The sequence below is a fragment of the Cylas formicarius genome, unplaced genomic scaffold, assembly GCF_029955315.1.
Source record: "Cylas formicarius isolate icCylForm1 unplaced genomic scaffold, icCylForm1.1 PGA_scaffold_4__25_contigs__length_36172078, whole genome shotgun sequence".
In the NCBI taxonomy this organism is placed as follows: domain Eukaryota; kingdom Metazoa; phylum Arthropoda; class Insecta; order Coleoptera; family Brentidae; genus Cylas; species Cylas formicarius.
Genome location: NW_026844334.1, coordinates 1,582,178 through 1,604,711, shown reverse-complemented (window position 1 = coordinate 1,604,711; position 22,534 = coordinate 1,582,178). Strand labels below are relative to the sequence as shown.

Sequence of the window (22,534 nt, the reverse complement as noted above, 5' to 3'; positions counted from 1 at the left end):
ATCAAAAACTGTCAAAATCTGAACATTTTTTGTTTTAATTGAATTTGTCCCATTAAGATGATTTGGTCTCAGTTGAAATCGCATATAAGAATAAATAACACTGCACCAAAATTTAGTGATAGTACCATAAAAGTAATTCGGCAAGAGGTACCCAAAATATCAGTACAAAGTTGGTCTAAATGTGAAAAACGAAGGATTTTTTAAGTGATACTTTATTATAATTATATTTAATATTTTGTATATTAATAATGATACTATGGAGAAATGTAATGTTTCAAGAATTGCTCGGGGTAAAAGATTGAAAACATACTTATATCCCTGTTGTTAGTGTAGTAAGATAAATTCCTAGAACGGTCCTGGGATGGTCACGGGTAATAAACATTATTCAAAGTTAATCACGCGGTCGGTTGGAAAAGCACTATATTTCTGGTGGAAGTATACCAACTGTCTCTGCTTCACGTTTTGTAGAAAAACCTTTGAGTTTAGATTTCACGAAAGCGCTGGAAATTTTTGCAATACATGTCGGAATTTTTGACTTAAGTCAGAAACACGTCGGAATTTCTGACTTAGGTCAAAATTTCTGAAGAACATAGCAGAATTTTTGAGAAACAAGTCACAACAATTTTTTGTTGTTAATATACTTTACATCGAAATTTAACTTGATATAGTTTTGATTTTATTATTTTTTAGATTTTTTGATATTTGATTAATTTTTTTTTCATTTTTTGTTTTGTAAGAATTTTTTGAAAATGGTTATTATCCAGCGACGTGCGTCATCCAATCCAAAAATTTGAAGTATTCCCTAATAATCCCGACGCTTCAGCAGATTCCGATCGCAGCCGGACTTTTACACACACCCACACACACGCTCGCGCACAAAAGAAACTTTCAGCCTGTCCCGAAACTGGCGCGGATGTAAAGGGAAATTTCAGTTTGGAGCGGGGGCGGTTGCATTTTTTTTTTTCGCCCCACCCTCCCTTCCCCCAGGTTACAACAAAGGTATTGTTTTAACGCCGCTCGCCGCCCATATCTGACGCCGTTTTGTTAGATGAATCGTCGGTAGTTTCGGAATCGCGTGCCTCTGACTCTGTGTATGTGTGTGTGTGTAGAAGCTTCGTGTTTTGTTACTATCATTTCGGGAAAATGCTCGAAGTTTACGTGGACTTTTCGGCAAAAAAATTAAAAATATTCGTTTTCCAAAGAAAAATTTCAATTTCTAAAATTTGTTGGATCATTTATTTTTCTAAAATGTTCGTTCCGTTCATTCGTTCGTTACTAAAAACATTTTGGAAAACATTTAAAAAAATATGCTTTTTGATAGTTAAAACAAGTATATAAAAAAATTTTCATTTAATAGCAATTTTCGAAAAATGTATTTTTCCGTATTTCTTAAAAAGATTCTAGCACCAAATTTTCTCAAAATAAATCCTGACAAATTTTGTTTTTTTCAGTTTGCTACTTTCAATAAAATTTCCCCGGATATTTTTAGTAAAATTAAATTAACCAAAACTAACGAAAAAGATTTTGTCCAAAGTTTTCGTTCGTTTCTGATATTTTTACCAAAAACAATTTTCGAAAATGTTTTTTTTTAACATTTAACATAACGTTTTTTTAAAAACATGTTTTTAGATAATTTAGACAAATGTGTTAAATCTTTTAAATGCATTAATTTTTTAAAGTGTTTTTTTTTCCTAAACATTCAATAACAATGTCCGAAAATATTTTTTTAAAATTTCTAAAAAAAGTTTCGGAACCACATTTTTTTCAAAATAAATCTGAAGGTTTTTTTTTCATTTTTTTAACCACAGATTGTGCATAAGGAAAAAATAAAAAAGAGAATCTTTTAAAACTGTACATTTTTTCCCAAAATTTTTGGGCATTTATTTTTTGGCGTTAAAAAAAATCTTTATAGCTAGTTCAATAAAATGTATCAAACAATTTTTCAAAGAAACTTCCAACTGTTTCTGACCAGTTTCAGTCAAGCTCTGAAGAAGCCAACAGGATAATTCGCGAAACGTCAGCAATTTCGACTAAGCAAAAACCGACGCTGGAGGAATCCAGAAGTTTTGTAAAAAAAAAATGTATCAAACAATGTTTTCCTAAAATTATAAAAATAATTACAATAAATCTTTTTCCTAAAATTATTTTAAATATATGAAGTGATTAATTTTTCTAAATATTTAATAGAAAAATCCAATAACGTCTCAATTTCTAAAAAAAAATGAATTAAAAAAAAACTAAAAGAAATGTTTTCCATTTTTTTATATTTAATAAAATGTTTCTCGATATTTTTTGGGAATATATCTCAATCATTTGTTCATAAAAAAAATAAAAAAGAGTAATTTTTTCCCAAAATTTTTGGGCATTTATTTTTTAGCGCTAAAAAAAATAAATGTTTATAGCTAGTTCAAACAAATGTATCAAACAATGTTTTCCTAAAATTATAAAAATAATTTCAATAATTCTTTTTCCTAATTTTTTTTGAATATATGAATTTTTCTAAATGATTCATTTTTCTAAACATTCAATAGAAATACCCAAAAACATTTTTTTCAAAAAAAAAATCTGAAAGAAATGTTTTCTATTTTTTTATTTTTCATAAAATGTTTCTTGATATTTTTTATGAATTTATACAATTACTTGTCCAATTAAAAAGGAGTATTTTTGTCAGCTATATTTTTCCCCCATTTTTTTTTTGTTTTCATTTGTTTTTCTAAAATGTTCATTCCTTATGTTCATTTTGTATTATTTTTTCCTAAATTTATAAAAACTTTTTCCAAGACCGATTTTTACCATTTTTTTTTTTAATGTTTTTGGATAGTCAAAACAAACGTTAAAAGGAAATGTTTCTCCAGAATTGTAAATAAAATTCCAATATTTTTTCTTCCTAATTTTTTTAGTACATATTTTTTTGTTTTTTTAGACACTAAACAGAAAATTTAATTTTTTTTTCTCCAAAAACCATTTTTTTCATTTTTTAATTTTAATATGAATCAAAACAAATTGTCTGAGATTTTTTTCTTTTAACTAAATTTTTTTCACAATTCTCTTCTTGTGCGCATTTGTTTTTTCTTTTTTTGCCACAACAAACATTCAACAAAAATTTTTTGATTTTGATTAAGTTAATCAAAATAATTTTTTTTAATGTTTCCGTAATTTCAATATATTTTTTTAAATTTTATCCTTAAACATTCAATGGAAACTTCAAAAAATGGATTTTCCCAATCGAAATTTGGTATCAAACCAATATCCACCAAAAAAAATTTTTTTTGCTTATTTCTTTTCCCAAAGCAAATTTTTATATACATTTACTAATCTATTTTTCTGCATGATATTAAAATTAAAGACTAACCAAAACAGTTTTAAATATAAAAAATATATATTTTTAAATATCAATTGTATTTTCCCTAAAATTTTTTGGATACCTCTGTTTTTATAATTTTGTTTTTTTTTGCATTTGAAATTTACCATCAATATTTATAAAACCAACTTTTTCAAAAAACTATATTGTTTTGCAGATGAATTCGCCGCGATGTAACACGCCCGCCCTCTGGGTTCGGCTCTCATCGGCAACGGTCGTCGCGTCAGGACCGGCAGCGATGCCGGCGTCGCGCCGGAAGTGAGCCGGGGCGTCGCGACGCTCGGCCGGAAATAACGACGAGACGCGGTACGATGTCCCGCGATGAGATCCAGCACATCCGCGATAGGTTGTTGTTCCTGGCCGAGACGTCGGCGTCGGCGTCGTCGGGGGGGCAGCGGAGGCCGCCCCTGTCAAACGTCAAACGGAAATCGGGTTCGATGCTGTCGAGGCAGACGTCGAAAACTGCGGGCGGCCCCGCCCCCGGCAAGCTCAGCGTCCAAGATTTTGTGCGCATGGATCCCGGGTAAGATAGGCAAAACATTCTTCCCCCTTCTGATTTATTTTTTCGTATCTCCCCCCGTATATCCAGCCTCGACCTCTGAAGCTTCATCCTAGTTCTCAGCGATACATCCCGACCATGCTAAGTAGGTATTGCGTCGCTCAGGCCAGGTCGGTACATTTGAACTACTCTTCCCATATCTCTATTAACCTGTTTTCTACCTGCATATACCTCATATACCTTTCCTCTATCTTCGTATATCTCAATAATTTCAATAATCTCTCCTATAATTCCACATACCTTTTTTCCACCTACATGTACCTCTTTTATACTTTTCTTCTACCTCTGTATACCTCTGTATACGTTCACATACCTCTCAAATACCTCGATATCTCCACATACCACCTTTCTACCTTCATATACCTGTTTTATACCACATACCTTTCCTCTACCTCCGTATACCTCTCCTGTATCTTCATATACCTCTCCTATACCTCCATACATACTACTATAAAAGGATATATGTGGAAGTATATGTCAGGCATACGGGTAGTTTAAATGTCTAGCCCGAGCTACGCAATATCTTAAACAATGACGGGTGTTTCGATTAGGAATATCATTTCCTCTGCAAAGTTTATCAAACAAGTACGGTGGCGTCTTATTGTAGTTTTGTAAAAAAGCAAAAGTGGCGAACTCAACTTTATATCGGTCCTCCAGCTCGAGCCAACCCGAATCAGAGAGGCACTGGGAAATATGGTCATACTCTCCGAACGAATACAAGCATTCTCAAGTCGTTGGAGTCTCTCCTTATCTCGATTAAGTATAGCTGGCCAATAGACAGTTCTGCAATAAGCGACATCGGATAAAACTAACATAGCATAGAGTTGAAGTTTGACTTCTTTACTGAGAAAATGTTTATGAATATACAATGTCCTCAACTTGTAGAAAAAATTTTCTAACACCATACCAACATGTTTAGAAAACCGCAAGTCACCGTCAAACCATAATCATAAATTTTTACACCCATCTTAAGAAGGAGAGACAATCTCATCATTTAGTGTAATCTCAAAAGAGGCGTTTTTTACAATTTCTTTGACCAATGACGTCTGTAGCTTTAGAACTCCTCTACTGAGTGTGACTTTTCTTGACTAGATACCCTTTTACCTTGAGTATTCGTTGTGGTAGATCACTAAACAGTTTTTCCGCATGATACCTCGAACCATCTTGATATGTCGATATGTCGATGTCTAAGGATGGCGAATATCCTGTTGCTGATAAGTAATAAGTTTTAAGTAAGATAGTAAATATATTCACAATTCCTAATCAAGACTGACGGAATTCCGTCAGGTTCATGACAAAATCCATTTTGAAGGTTCAAGCATCAATCGGTAATTGGAATTATAATTAGGTACCGCGGCTTTGCCTTCTTCTGGGTAGTAAAATATATTTTCGAAAAATCGCCACCACCAAAATTCGATATAATGATAGGAACCTGGAAAAATTGCTTTAAAAATATGGAATAAGATACCTGGTCATACTGGATCTTTTGGTGGAACAAAATATGGACAGCTAGCAGCAAGGTAACAAAGGATACATTAAGAACATTATTCAACAAATCACAATTTCATTATTTAGTCATACCGAGTAACATCTCCAGTTTAACGTGGTATGTTGAAATGGTGTGTTAGCTATTCTCTGCTTGATAGGTTCTCGTTTCATTTGGTGCTCACTTATGTATCTGTTTTATGAACCAGTTTCTTAGTGAGTTGGGTTTGACAGAAGCTCCTTTGTATTCCTGATTTACTGTTCGCCATTTTATGTGCTAACTTACTAGATATTACGTACCGAGAGCATTAAGAGCGTTAATTCAAAATGAAGCTATTGTTATTAACTATGCGTACGAGACTAGGAGAACTACATCGCAGTCAATACTGAATTTGCATTTGCTTGTATTGCCGGTAAATGGACCAGCATATTTCAAAGCGTATTGAAACTTTTATGAGCACGTTGTTAGGAGGAAGTCTATGAACCGAATCATTACCGTAATGGATTCGGCAAACAATTCGCAAAAATGGCGGCGTATCTGACGGCGACAGCGTCGATAGGCGAACGAAATCGCATTTTCTCCGTAGGCACAATGACGTCGTTTAAACTCCGCAAAATTTTTCGACAAACGGCTGACAGTAATATTGTCCCGATATATTCAATTTTATTAAAGGTTGTGGCAGACGTAGGCGCCATTATTGTGCTGAAACGTATTTTCACAATAATGGTAAGCCGTAGGGACCATGATATTGATTTTAAATAATCTGATTAGCTTGAATAAGCAGATACTGGAAATACACAAGAATATTTCAATCATAATCACTTAAAGTGAAAATTCAAGCCATGCTTGCAACGTACTGCTGTCTAATTATGAACCTACAGAAGCATGGAAAAGTCAGGCAAACCCAGTACGTTATCGTAGTAAAAGAGTTCAGACAGTACCAAAAAAGAGCACATAAAGTGTTTCAACGCTAAGATTGAAAAGTGTGCTTGGTTTGATATTGTGGATATATGGCCATTGCAGAAAACCAGTTTGTTTCGTACGCAGACGTCCATAAAGAAAATGTAGGTTTTGTTGCTTTGCGAATGAAAAAACGTATACATAATAATCGTTCATAAAGAAATATTTAAATTTTAATAGCAAAAATGGTTTTATTTCGAATATAAAGAACTTATATAAGCATTTATGAGTCTTTCGGAATTTCTCAAAAAATCAATACTAAACTTATTGTTATTTTGCAACTTAAACAGAGGAAGACATGGAAAATGATAATTAATATCTAGTAGACACTTCACCGAATATCTATAGTTCAAGTGGTACTGATTCAGATAAGAAATCACCTGAAATTGGTGACATCGCTCTAGCGGTTCCGCCAAATCAAAATTTATTAAATGTTTACCTAATTTTTTGCCGTAATGTCTCAGAACCGTCACAGTTATCTACTTGTCAAAAAGAAATCAGTTATTAAATAACCTACGCAATACCTTTTACTTCGTGCTGTGGGTTACCTGCCCCGTTATCCGTTGATAACAGTTTTCGTAATTTTGCTGGGGTGGTGTCACAGTGATCTACTTCTCTGAAATTAATTCTAGCTTCTACCTATACCTTCCAAAATGCATATCGGAAGCTCGCGTGCGGTTATGAAAGGTATGGTCTGTTCCTAGATATAAGAAAGTGACCAATTGCTTTTGAATGGGATTATCCAAGGCTGGTCATTAACACGCAATGCAACAAGATTATTGCCTAAAGTTTCGGACTTTGAATTCAGGTAAAATTGTGGTCATCGTCACAGTTATCTACTTCTCTTAAAATAATGCTAGCTTCTATTTTGAATACCTTGCAAAATGCATTTCGGAAGCTCGCGTGCGGTTAGAAAGATAAAGGAGGGAATGCCTCCTAGCCTCCTGGTGCGTGTCACCTGCCCCGTTATCCGTTAATAACTGTTTTTGTAGTTTTGCTCTTGTAGTATCCAAAATGAGTATAGGAAGCTCACCTGCCTTTATTAAATACACCTACGGAATACCTTTTAGCTTCCTCGAGCGTTACAATTAGCTACTTTTTGTTTCCCTTGATAGGTATACCCCCGACATCGAACATCTGGTGTTTCCGAAAAGACGCAGTCCGCAGCAGGTGGCACCAGCGGGCCCTGCGGCCGCCTCCGCGCAGCAAACCGCGTCGGGGGTGGCAAGGGCCAGGTCCCGATTGGCCGAAATGTTCGCCCTCAGCAAGCACCTCCATCAGAAGTCTACGGAAAGGCAGGGTAGCAGAATGGGCCCCATAAATGTAAGTACAACCTCGTCCAGCCTCAGTATTGTAACGCGAAACTTTTTAACATTTTAATATTGCAATTTATTTGGAAGGTTGTTGTCTCTACGGGATCCGGTGATCGATTAAACTTATTCCGGTTAACTGGCGAAAGAAAAACTTAGCGTCCCCGGTGTTTACATCCGAACTACATTAAACTGGGGCACTTGCAAGTGGCGCCCCGCCCCGACGGATCGTGAAACTTTACCGCGGAAGATCGAGTTGTAATCGAAAAGTTAAACTTCGGTCCCGTACGGGACGCGTATGAAAAGCAAACCGAATTATGATCCTACGTCAATATTAAACTTGGCCTTTCGGTTTTCATTTGTCAGAGAGCTCGACAAAGGTCGCGAGGTTATTATTAGACTCGATTTCTGGCCGGCTTCGAAATGGCTGCTCTATTTGATTCGGCAAATTGAAAAATACGACGGTAAGGTCGAACGACGCAGCACGAAACAGTTGCAAATAAAATCAAATTATATCAATTTTCGGTACACTTGGCAACGTCGCGTTGCGAATCTACGCGTCGCTCGGAATGGGGTACCGAATGTAAAGTTCGATTAAGAAAATTGAAAAATACGATGGTTTGATAGCCTTCGGACGATTTCAGACGAAGGGTACACTTCAACAACGTCGGGTTGCGAATGTACGCCCTGCTCGACGCTGTACACTCGTTGCGCGGATTCGAACAGCGAATGTAAAGTTTTATTCATGAAATTGAAAAATATGACAGCAAGGTCGTCTTCGGGCTACATCACACGAAACAATTATATAATTATGTAATTATGTAAATTTTTGGTACACTTGGCAACGTCGCGTTGCGAATATACGCGTCGCGCGGAATGGAGTACCGAATGTAAACTTCGAATAAGAAAATTGAAAAAATACGATGGTTTGGTCTTCTTCGGACGATATCAGACGAAGGAATTCCTAAGAGATCCAAATTATATAAGCTTTCAATACACTCCAACAACGTCGGGTTGCGAATGTACGCGCTGCTCGGTGCTGTACACTCGTTGCGGAAAGTCTTCTTCGGACTACATAACACTATGCGAATACCAATAGAATTAAATTATGTAAATTTTCGGTACAGTTGGTAACGTCGCGTTGCGAATGTACTCTCCGTTCGACGCTGTACCCTCGCTGCGCGGACAGCGAATGGGTAGTTGGAAGCATCAAACAATCAAGTTTCTTCCGTAATCGGTTTTATTGCGACGACACAGTTTTGATCGTCTCGTCTCGTATTAGACCGAAAGGGACCTAAAAAATAAGGGACGTGTGTGAGAAGACTCAAGTAGTAACATAGGCAGGAAACCGGTAAAAGGAATGAAAGGACCACGTAGATAACATGACCAATGATCGGTTAGTTAAGATTTCAAAAGAGGAAAAATATACACTTGGACCACCTGGTACCTTCAACATCCCGACTGCTTCTGGGAAAGCATTGAGAGAAACGCATGAAGCAGTGATAATGAAAAAAAAAAAGAATTTCGGTATTTCTTAAAATAATTATTTCTGTCGGTGTTCCCGCATCATAAGACTTTCGAATACGTTCGTTTGCTATGCGACGCACATAAAACGCCACATAGGAGGAGTGGCAATGGGGCGGGGTAGGGGGAACTCGCAATTTTTTCTTTGCCACGTCGACAATCCCCCTGCCCTAGAAATTAATTTCGTTTTCACCTGACGCCGCCCCCACCTGGGGAGCACTTTTAATCCGTACGTATTCATCGGAACGTATTTGATTCAATTTTCGATGGTAGAGCCCGCGACAAAGGGCCTTTTCGCGAAAAGCAACAGATGGGGGATTTACTTCGTTATGTTATTGATTTTTTTTGTTGCGACAGCGAATGGGGGGCGCGCTTCGAGAAATACAAGTGTGTGTGTGTGTATATCGGATGAGAGTTTCGCCCTTTTGGATTTGTGTATTTGCATTTAGCACGAGCGTTTCCGCTCCGCGGGCCCTATACAGAGCGTCGCGCGTTTAAATCGGTTATACGGGGGGTCAAAGTTTACTTGTTCGTTTATTAATTTCTTTATGTATTAGCGGGAAAAGAGAATTATTGAAAATAGCTAAAGAGACGGAGTCGCTATGGGGAACGCCATTAGCCCAGTTCTTGCCAATTTTTATATGGGAAGCTTCGAAGAAACGGCACCAAGAACTGTCAAAAAACGACCTAGCCATTGGCTACGGCACGTCGACGACACGTTTGTCATATGGAGCCACGGTCGGGAAGAATTAGAGAACTTCCTCGGGCATCTGAACAGTATACATCCAAAAATCAAATTTACTATCGGAATGGAACAGGATCGACAACTCCCATCTAACCACCATCCAAAACAAAAGAGAGGAGTTATTAAAACACTAGTCGACAGGGAAACTAGAATATCCGATCCACAATATCTGCCAGAGGAAATAGGACATTTATAGAGAGTGTTTCAAGCAAATGGCTACAAAACCAACGAAATACAACGGGCCATAAGACCGAAGAAACAAAATAGACGGGAGCCTAACAAAGAAACGCCTCCGGACGGTTTGGTTTTCCTCCCATCGGAGGAGTAACGGACCGGATCGGCAAAATAATGGAGAGACATAACATAAACCCAATTTTTAAACCCACAGGACTAATACAACATTACTTAAGATCCCCGAAAACCGCTGTCTTCGGCAGGGGTATACAGAATTCCATGTTCATGCGGACACGTGTATATTGGAACAACAAAATGCACCATATCTACGCGCTTGACTGAACACAAAAGATCCTGTCGCTTGGGACAAATAGAAAAATCAGCGGTGGTAGAACACGTGTTTACTAATGGCGATCACAACATCAAATTCGACAACACCGAAGTTCTGCCTACAGGGAAACATTACCACGCAAGACTACATCGAGAAGCAATTGAAATACACAAACACAAAAACAGTTTCAACAAACGTGAAGAGGGGTTACAATTAAACAAAATATGGCATAACGTCTTGCAAAAAACGCAAACAAAACCTTATATTAACAACACGGAGGGGGGCCCGGACGCTCAAACGACCGTTCAGTCCGCCATCCGTCCGAGCGGTTCGAAAAAGGTACGACTTCGACAACCGGCAACAGTACCGATATAGTCGTCGCGCTACAATCTACGTTCCACTGAAGATGGCTGCCGCAGTAATAGCTGAAAGCTTTGGTAGCAAAACCAATGGACCACGGCCTAATAGCCCGAAAAATCCCACAGATAATTTAAAGTGCGCTCAAAAGATGTACGACTCGCCTTAAGAGAAAATGCGTGGTGGGATTTCAGTGGAACTGAATTTGTTTGACCACCACACCCTCTGAACTTTTTAATACTTCCCATACTTGAAAGAGTTGATATCTGATATATACGAAGAAGTCATTTCTTTAAAAAAAATGTTGCCGAAAAACACAAGAAGAAATAATAGAGTTTTGTATTTAATTTATTACTATTACCACAAAAAAACAGAAAAAATTGTATTTGATATTTTTAAATGAAAATATGTCAAAAACCGGCAACAAGTTAAACGGCCTAAACAAGTACCTTGTCTTTGAATAATTGAGAATTCCTTCAGAAAAATATGATTTCATTTATTTTTTCAATTAATGAGAAAATTCAGAATAATGAGACATGTTGAGCTTAATGCCTCCAGTGTAGATATTGATTATTCTTTAAGCATCACCCTGTAAATGGCCAAAACAACTAGCTGATCCGGTTGCTTTGACTCCGGGATATGAAGTGTAATTTTATCAAGCTTTTCCGAGGAGAATAATATCAAAGGTTTCTCTTCCAACGACGTAGAAGCATAGTAGAGTGGCACAGTTGCAATTAAATAGTTTATGCTCGATCAACTGACAGTATAAGAGGTATTCTTACCTTTCTTCGATAGATATTTTGAAGTAAATAAAATTAAAAAAAAAATTATATCGTATTTTTCCGAATATTGGTGCTGAATAAATGCGTAACAAAAAAAATACCGATTTAATACTTACTGACAATGTAATAACTCAATTAAATCTCTTAATGCCAATGTCAAATCGTATTACTTTAATACTATTTATTTTATTTTATTTATTAATATTCATTTTGAAGGAAATTACGACTCTTTTTTGAAAACTAAAACCAGGTGGATTTTGTTGACTCGCCGAACCAAGTCCGCCATATTTAATAATGACATTCATATACCACGATTAAGTATTGACAAGTATTGAGTTAAAAGTCACCCGACGCGACGATTCAAATTTTTCCGCCGAAAGAAAACGTTGGCGGCTCAACCATCGAATAGCAATGGCGGTCACGTCTCTTGTATATCGTTATCCTAGCCTGCCTCGATTCCCGATATATACTGTCTGGGATTTCGCGTCAAGTAGGTGCTCGTTAAAACAAAGACTTCGAAAGAATGTTAAAACGCCGGAATATACAGGGTGTTCCACTGGAACATTCTTCGATCTCTTATGAGAAAACTAAAATTGGCAAAAGATGGTTTCTGAGATATTTAACTTTTTATGGCTCCAATGACGTTTATCAACAATTTTAATTGGAAATTAATAATACGGGATGTTAAAAAACAATTAAAATAGAATAAATAAAATAATTGAACTGAGGTGGCTTTTACTTGATCAAAATCCATTTAACAAAATAATTAAGAACTAAAAGTTCAGATTTTCACTAAATTATATATTTTTACATAACAATATTTACAAACTAACTGCTGCTATATATACCGAAAAATTACCATAAAACCTTAATTAATGTTGTGAGAATTTAAGTTCAATAAAGGAGAGGTATTTAAATCTAATTGATCGTTAAGCAATACATTTGAATGTCTCATTTTGTTAATCTCCATGGCTTCCAATACATTTAATTTGTTACTTTTTGTGGCTGTATGTAAAATATCAAAATTGTCGTCAAAAATGTGGACAGGATCTGCCTATTTGTCCAATATAAATTTTAGGACAAGATCCGCATTTCAACCTGTAGACACCTGATTTTTGAGATTTTGGAAACTTCGTTTTATTGTTTTTTTAAAAAATTTCTTGTTGTGTTGTTAGTTCTGACAGCTATTTTTAAACCACATTTTGACAAATGTTTTGAAACTTTTTCACTAGGTTCTCCTATGTATGTAATTGTTTTAAATTGTTCGTTTTCTGTATTAAGTTTCGGATAAATAGAGTTTACCGTTGTCTGAATTTGTTTTTTATTTATAATTTTATCGATAATGGACGGATTGTTGCAGTTGTTCAGTGCAATTTGTTTAATGATACTAAGTTCTTTGTTGTAATTTTCTGTTGAGAGTGGCGTATTAAGAAGTCTGTGTATAAAAGAGTGAAATGCAGCTATTTCCTGTGTATAAGGGTGATTTGAGTTGTTATGTATGACTGTGTGCGTGTGTGAAGGTTTATGATAAATTGAAAAATCTAATTTGTTTTGCGCTTTCGTAATAGTTAAGTCCAAAAAATTAATAGAGTTATCCTCTTCAATCTGGATAGTGAATTTTATACGATTATGTGATGACTTAATGTAATTTAAAAAAGAATTCAATTGTCTGTCCGTTCCAACAAAGCAAGCAAAGACATCATCCACGTATCTATACCACCATTTTTTTAAACTTGGTTTAATCTACTTAACTGTAGTTTTGCGAATAACGAACCACAAACGTATCGTTTGTTCCAGTTTTTTCCATTAACTAGAATTAAATTCAAATAATCTGCGGGTCCATAATTATTTAAACTAACAAAAATAGTTGGTAACTGACAACATACAAAATCCTTGATACTTTTTTGTTTTTCTATGTAAATCTAAAAAAAACCAACGTTTTTGCATATATGTTTTTGAATGCACATTCATGAACTTGGCCATCAACGTCCATCTGTAGGAACCCATAGTAGCAGAACAAAAACGAACGAAGAAAAAATGAAACCCAACACAAAGTAGGCGAAATATTTTAATTTTAAATGAGGTTGGACTCTAAAAATAGGTGGTTCATTAAAAAAAAAAAAACAGATTTTCGTCAGTTTTTTTTTTATTTTAATTGTTATTTTGTACTTTTACTTTCAGTTTAAGTCCTCTAAGGTTAATAATTGAAATTGCTAGCTAAACTTATTGGTACGAACTAGTTTATAGAGTAAAGTTAATAGAGTAAAATTTTCAAGAATGTGGTATGGGAAAAATCTACAAATATTGTTAAGTCCTGTTTGACAAAAAAACTTTATCGTCATCATCATTCATGATTCAGTACCTATTTACCACTTACCATTTAACACTTGATCATAAAAATTTAATCTATATATATTTTCTATAAGTACTCATGATGGAAAATTGATTCCCCATACCATGGTAAAAAAAAATCAAATTAAATTTTTATGATGGCAAGTGGCAAATGGGGGGTCCACTTGACGTGATGTTACGCACATACGAGGTGTTTCTCGTTATGTTGGTACGCATGTCCCTAATATATGTTCAGTTTCAGTCATTTCGCACTTTTACTTTTTTTGTGAGACCCAAGCGTTGGACGTGTCTTGTGTCGGCGATTTTCTGCTGTGAAAAAATGGAACAAAGAATTTGCATAAAATTTTGTTTAATAATCCAGTGGTGCAAAACACTTGGAATGTCGACCACGGCATATGGTGATCCATTTTGAATGAAAAAAATGCTTAAAAGTGGACACGCCGTTCCAAGACGGCCGATGACGAACCTCGTTCTGGACGCCCCAGCACGTGAATAACTGATATTTTGACTTAAAATAAAACCACAATCATGCCTCAGCCACCATATTCACAGGGATGTGTATTAATGTAATTAATTTTGAGAAATAAATACTTTTTGATAAAAGTCACCTTACTTTTTGAGCACACCTCATACATATATTAAACATGTCCAGAAAAAAGCCGTAATATACAGGGGGTTTCCTTTAAAATGGAAAACTTGACACCCACTTCCGCTATATCCAGCTGTACCGCCATAATATTTGAACGGGATTGTTAAATATCAAATTCAAATTTTTTGTACTTACAGTTTGCCCATAAAAGGTAGGCGTAGGGAACGAGAAAAGAACTAAAAAAAAACAAAATCTTTGATGACTAGCGCAATTGTGGATAAAAAAAGCACCTATCGGTTGAAAAAAATGAATGCCGAAAATAAAGTAAAAAGAAATGAGGAAAGGGGACGAAATAAAAAACTCGGCCGTCTATTTTCGTAGGCGAAGTGAAAAATCCGGCGGGTCTAGAGTCTCCGCGCGCCCCCAGACGTCCATACTATGAATTTTAGAAGGAAGATAACTCGGTCGTTCGGGAAACGATCCTCCTCCGCCTTGACACTTTGTTATTTACACGAGCGCGTTTTAATAATAGAAACTTCGCCCGTACCGAGGGAAACGCTTTCGTCATACACGGCGGCAGGGGGAACAATGTGGGGCAGGATGATCCAAAAAGTTAACAAGATAATCAAGATTGCTTTCGAAAAATCGTCGCTGGGCGGGGCGAGTACTTCGCAAGTAGCGCGAATCAGCTTTTTATTTTAAAAAGAAGGCGCCTCGCGGATTCTTGTCCTAAGGTGTCCTTTACATATCGTCGAACTTCAACGTTATGGCAAACTTCGGTAAATATAAAAATTTGTACTGGAAATTGCAATTTAAAATTATATTGCTTCAATTACCTTGCGTCCCCTGTATTATAGACGAAACCTTAAACTATCTCTCGACACAGTTTACAATACTGTTCATACCGAATTTTTTTTTATTTTCATTTATCGCCAATAATTCACCCACAAAAGCGGAAAATTTTTGCCTACAAATGACGTACCCTGTATATAATTCCAACACTGCTCGAAATAGAGGATATAGCCCTGGATCTCCTTAGTTTACTGGAATCAGAATTTTTCCAGTGGAGTAAATGGTTTTCAAAAAACTACTTGTTTTCTGGAACAATGCAGTACGAGGTAAGAGTAAATGTCGTCATCGAATTGGCGAAAACCGTAAATACAAAAATTGTAACTCTTGATACGCCCTGCAACACTGTTTGAACGAATTAGCAATTTTTTCTACTAATTTTGATTTGCGATAATTTACTCTCTAAAAGAACAATTTTCTGGGTCTGCTATGGTTTTGGAGGAAAACATGTTTTTCTGGATTCCAAAATAACCAAAAAAAATCCTTCGCGTTATTTTATTGCCCCCAATTTTAGGAGTCTAAATGCGGATCCAGACTTCTACTACTCTCCCAAGTCTGAAGCCGGTAGCTGCAAATTTGGGGCACTTATTATGTATTATAATTTTCCTTTGTTGTTCTCTGTAAATCCTAATTTTTTCTAGATATTCCAGTCGCCATTTCCGAATTCCAAAAGATTCCATTAAAACTAGCATTTTGTCAATTTTTTTTTAATCTAAAACCCATGTGTTGAATACACTTCGATAAGGCAGTTTTGCCACATTTAACACCGGTTTCATCTTTTTCAAGCCTCCTAATTAAGATATCTAATGTAGGCACGCTTTGTTCCTCGTATAACTGATAAATTTTACGCCGTATTTTATCCTGATCACTTTCATCTACACTCGAGAAAATGTCAGCATCGCTTCCTTTTTTCCTTGCTGAAATGGGATTATTCACAATTTTCCATACAATTGATGTTGGAATTTTCGTCAATGTGGCCGTTTCTTCTAAAGATGCTTGCTTGCTGGCACCACCTTCAATCAGGGCGGGAGCATCTCCTGAGATACACTAGACTCGCACATATTTTCCATAATTCGCACACGAGTCAACACACGCTGTATTGCACACGAAATAAGAATGATTACTAATAAACTTAAACTAAGTAGTATACCAAAACAAAGAATATTAAACACAGGTAGGTATAAAATTATTTTCTATTACGGACAACAATTTTACCTGAATTTAAATTCCGAAACTTTAGGTAATAATCCTGTTGCATTGTACGTTAACGACCACGCTTGGATAATCCCATTCAAAAGGAATTGGTCACTTTCTTATATCTATGAACAGACCATACCTCTGCTCTTCTCTCTAATAATTTTCGCCGTTTAAGGCGAAATTCTCGTCCGGAACGATGAAATCAACATTTTCACTTCGCACGTCGCCGTGTCGATTGATTTTCTGTCGTCTACGTGACCGGGACGTGAAGATTTTTGTTAAAAAGCCCCATGTGCGCTTTTATTGAATGAGATATGTAAAAACGGACATATACCCTTGGCAGTTTCTTATAGTCTCTGACGGGGACCGAACTAAAATTGTCGATAATTTTCACAAAACTTCTGGACTCCTCCCGCGTCGGTTTTTGCTGAGTCGACCTTGTTGAGGTTTCGTCAAAGTTCAGGAAAATATTAATCGATCATATCGTCAACTTAATAAAGATTCTACGTCATCTATGGGTGACAACCTTAAATCTGTTATTAAGGCTTCTTGAAAAAGTCTGTCATCCCTATTCCTGAAACTCAAACCATCATTTCAGACATATTAAAAATGGTTGCCTGAAACGTATTTTTCTTATAACGGTCAAATTTTTAAACGTCGGGAACAGCTATGGAGAAGAAAGCTCTCGACACCTTTCATTCAAAACTAAAATTATAGAAATGCTATTTCGATAATACTTTTGCTATTTGGCCTCACGGTCAACGAACCCTAGTAGATTTTCTAATAATAGCCTTCCATTCTTAGATATTCTTAACAATGGAAAATCAGACCTAACATTGGGTCATTGTGTTAACAGAAAACGTACGCACACAGACCGATACCTTAATGCATGGTCGCTATCATCGCCTGTTCTAATTATTGTTTGTTCTATATTATTTGCAATATGGATATACGATTGTTCTGCTTTTTCTATATCTTTAACAGAATTTGCCCAACTTTGCCCAACATGTGCAATGGGATTAAATATACAGTGGTAAGGTGGAAGCCTTAAAACTATATGCCCTAGATTTTTTGCATAATTGTCACAAACGTATTCCTTTTGTTGGTTCAAGCATTGTAGAATCTCAATTAATTGCTTTTTGGTATAACCTTCGTGAAAATAAATGTCGTTATTATACATGTAGTTTTGGATTGTTGCTTTTGTGTCACATGAGGAAGAGGTTTTGGTCAACTGTCTACTGTGATAACTTGCATTGTCCGTTACAATTACGCTATTAGGAGGAACATGAAAGACAGTTTTCGTATAATGAATAAATATTTTATTAAATTATATATTGGCCATTCTGGTCCAACACCTTTTGCCATCTTTCTGGCAGTAACATAATTCCCCTCTCATAAAAGTTTTGGTCCTTGCTGGCAAAAAACTGGTTCAGGTGGTTTTTGACATCTTCATTTGAGGTAAAGGTTTTGCCGTCCAAAAAATTTTGCAGGGACCGGAACAAATAGTAGTCGGAAGGCGCCAGATCTGGAGAATATGGTGGATGTTGCAGTACGTCCCATTCAAGCTGTAAAAGTTTTTCGCGAGTGACCAAACTTGTGTGAGGTCTCGCATTATCCTGGTGGAACACTACACCCTTCCTGTTGATTAATTCGGGTCTCTTCTCTTTAAGTGAATCATTCAATTTGTCCAGTTGATGACAATAGACTTCTGAATTAATCGTTGTATTGTCCGGCAAAAGCTCAAAAAAAAAACGATTCCTTTGACATCCCACCAAACGGAGAGCGTCACCTTTTTTTGGTGAATGTTGGCTTTTGACACGCTTTGAGCCGGTTCATCTTTTCTGCTCCATGACCTCTTGCGTTTAACATTGTTGTATACAACCCATTTTTCGTCCCCAGTAATAATCCGCTTCAAAAATGGATCATTTTCTTGACGTTTGAGGAGCGAATCACACACGTCAACGCGACGACACAAATTTCGCTCCGTAAGGACATGGGGCACCCACACCGAGCTTCGAGGTTAAGCCCATGCCTTTCAAATGGCCATAAATAGTCGAATTCGACAAATTTAATTTCTCACCGATCTCTCGTGTGGTTATTTGCCGATTTGCATCAACTAATGCCTTTATCGCATCTTTGTCAGCTTCGACCGGCCTTCCAGACCGTGGTGCATCTTCGACATCAAAATTGCCGGATCGAAATTTTGCAAACCAGTTCTGGCACTGGCGTACCGTTAACACGCCTTCTCCATACACATCCGTCAATTTTTTTCTCGCTTGGACAGCATTTTTACCTTTTCTGAAGTAAAAAAGTAAAATATGACGAAAATGCTGCTTATTGCTCTCCATATTTAAAAGGGCACCAACCAAAAACTACTGCGTAGAATTAATAGAACTTTTTCACACACAAGCCTTGCAATATCAGCTCTCAAGACATATAATGGTTATGCGGCTTAAGTGTGAAGCTGGTTTCGAAGAAACGTAATTAAGTCCTCTGACAGGAAAAAACGAAATTACTTTCCGAACAACCTTATAGTTTGTTTTTAAACCAACTTTCAAATAAATCAGCGGTGGTGTCTTCATGGTAGTCCAGAGAAGAATCTTTAATATTTTTCGCAGACGGAGAAAGTCCATTTGGAATCCAACCATCTTTAGAGCTAGTATGCAAAATAGTTATTCTTTTACCTCTTTTTGATGGCGCGTTTGTTTTAAACTTATCAGTTGAGTCAACCCAACCCTTTTCCGGGGTATCATAAGTGTCGAACCAGGTTTCATCCAAGTAAATAATTGTTCTCTGTAAATCCTAATTTTTTCTAGATATTCCATTAAAACTTGCCTTTTGTCAATTTTTTAAAATCTAAAACCCATGTGTTGAATACACTTCCATAAGTTAGTTCAAACATCTTTTTTAAGCCTCCTAATTAAGATATCTAATGTAGGCACGCTTTGTTCCTCGTATAACTGGTAAATTTTACGCCGTATTATATCTTGATCAATTTCATCTACACTCGAGAAAATGTCAGCATCGCTTCTTTTTTTCCTAGCTGAAATGGGATTATTCAAAATTTTCCATACAGTTGATGTTGGAATTTTCGTCAATGTGGCCGTTTCTTCTAAAGATGCTTGCTTGCTGGCACCACGTTCAATGAGAGTCAAATAAACATTGTTTATAACGTCCTTAGTCTCAATAGAATAGTGTTTTCTACATTTGGGCGGCAGCATCTCCTGAGATACACTAGACTCGCACATATTTTGCGTAATTCGCACACGATTCAACACACGCTGTAATACATACGAAATAAGAATGATTACTAATAAACTTAAACTAAGTAGTATACCAAACCAAAGAATATTAAACACAGGTAAGTATAAAATTGTTTTCTATCACAGACCACAATTTTACCTGAATTTAAATTCCGAAACTTTAGGTAATAATCCTGTTGCATTGTACGTTAATGAGCACCCTTGGATAATCCCATTCAAAAGGAATTGGTCACTTTCTTATATCTATGAACAGACCATACCTCTGCTCTTCTCTCTAATAATTTCCACATTAAAGATATTAAGCGCTCCATCAAAAAATACACTTCACCACAACCTTCCAATAGCAATGATGCCGTTTTTGTCCTTCCTTACATTCAAAAAAATCACTGACCACATATCAAAAGTTCTAAAGAAATGTAAACTGAAAGCCATATTTACCACTGGTCCCAACATTTCTCAACATCTTCGATCCGCCAAAGACAAATTTGAGATGCCAGGAGTTTACAGCATTCGATGCATATGCGGCAGAGAATACATTCAAGAGACCGGATGAAAAATATCAACTGAGACAAATAAACTCATCAGCTGTTGCCGAACACAATCACGAGACCGGACATAAAATTTTATTCGATTAAACTAAAATTCTTGCGTGTAATCAGTTCTTCTATCCGAGCCTCGACAACCACGAGTGTACATAATTCACATAATTCACATGGTAACCACACCTAACCCAATTTTTCAAAGAAACTTCTACGGGCTAGTGCAATATCTTTTGCCTGTTGTCTTTTTCAAAATTTAACTGAATAGGTCAATCGATATACACTTGACGATTAAAGTTATTAAATAAGAACTCAGTTTCCTAAGTATCTCCAAATGCATTTCAAGATGCTAACGCATCAATACAGTAACTAATACTTAATACTATAATAATATTAAACAGAAACTAATTATAGTAAAAAGATTCGAAAGAACAATCGCAGAGATCTAGTATGAGGTTAATTACTATCTTTTCGCATGAGACCTAAGTGCAAACATTTTGCAATCCGTCTAGGAAAGTTCTATACGTAAGCTTAAGAACACAATTTTTCATTTTCGTTATAAATATTCGCATGGATTCGAGAATAGCGCCCCTAGGGCGTTGTTATCGCCTTCGCGGCTTCTTTTATTTAGAAGTTGTTTCCTTTCGAGTATCGTTGCCAAGACCGATTGATACCTCCGCATTTTGTTGCTCTCCATAAATGCTATTCCAACGTCTTGGTACATTTTGGAGCCATCATCAAGTCTTTAAAATTTGCGATTTGCGAGTGTTACCGATTGGTCTATCCGTCATCGCAAAATAATTACATAATAAATGAGGTTTCTCGTTATCTTCAACTGCATTTTAATTTGCTAATGCGTCAGTATCGCCTATAGCAATTAAAACCCAAAATAACAATCGCGGAGATTTAATGTGAGGTTAATTACAATTTCGTATGAGACCTATGGACAAGCATTTTGCAATTCGTTTCGTAAAGGAAGTCGTATGTTCAAGAACGCAATTTTTCGTTCTATGTCGAAAAATTTCCGATTTTATGAAATGTTCATGTCCGCTTCAATGCTTCCTTCATGCACATTTTTCTTCCTTACCTCCGTCTTTTGGTGCTCGCCTTGGTACATCTTTTCCTTTCATTCGGTTGCTGCCAGCAGATAGAGACGCACTCTCGATAGGCCTGCATTTCTTTCGCTTGGGTGCTTCTTAAATTGGAAGCGACCCGTCGATAGACTTATGGTTCCATTCCTTCATGGGTGATTTTGCACCGAACTAAAAAAAGGGTTTAGGAGATCACTGTAGACGTTGTGCCGAGGATATTAAATTATTGGGTTGTTCGGAAAGTCACTTCGTTTTTTTTGGGGAACATGAAAGACAGTTTTCGTATAATGAATAAATATTTTATTAAATTATATATTGGCCATTCTGGTCCAACACCTTTTGCCATCTTTCTGGCATTAACATAATTCCCCTCTCATAAAAGTTTTGGTCCTTGCTGGCAAAAAACTGGTTCAGGTGGTTTTTGACATCTTCATTTGAGGTAAAGGTTTTGCCATCCAAAAAATTTTGCAGGGACCGGAACAAATAGTAGTCGGAAGGCGCCAGATCTGGAGAATATGGTGGATGTTGGCGAGTGACCAAACTTATGTGAGGTCTCGCATTATCCTGGTGGAACACTACACCCTTCCTGTTGATTAATTCGGGCCTCTTCTCTTTAAGTGAATCATTCAATTTGTCCAGTTGATGACAATAGACTTCTGAATTAATCGTTGTATTGTCCGGCAAAAGCTAAAAAAAAACAATTCCTTTGACATCCCACCAAACGAAGAGCATCACCTTTTTTTGGTGAATGTTGGCTTTTGACACGCTTTGAGCCGGTTCATCTTTTCTGCTCCATGACCTCTTGCGTTTAACATTGTTGTATACAACCCATTTTTCGTCCCCAGTAATAATCCGCCTCAAAAATGGATCATTTTCTTGACGTTTGAGGAGCGAATCACACACGTCAACGCGACGACACAAATTTCGCTCCATAAGGACATGGGGCACCCACACATCGAACTTCGAGGTTAAGCCCATGCCTTTCAAATGGCCATAAACAGTCGAATTCGACAAATTTAATCTCTCACCGATCTCTCGTGTGGTTATTCGCCGATTTGCATCAAC

General features: G+C 36.5%; 1 protein-coding gene across 1 annotated transcript in view; it reads left to right on the top strand.

The window, feature by feature from the left end:
* Positions 1 to 22,534, top strand: part of LOC132701359 (uncharacterized) — a 165,480-nt gene that overhangs the window by 3,510 nt on the left and 139,436 nt on the right. The window contains exons 2-3 of the mRNA XM_060669196.1: positions 3,519 to 3,884; positions 7,482 to 7,689. Of these exons, the coding sequence (XP_060525179.1) occupies positions 3,673 to 3,884; positions 7,482 to 7,689 (420 nt within the window). The 5' untranslated portion in view covers positions 3,519 to 3,672. The remainder of the gene's footprint in view (positions 1 to 3,518; positions 3,885 to 7,481; positions 7,690 to 22,534) is intronic.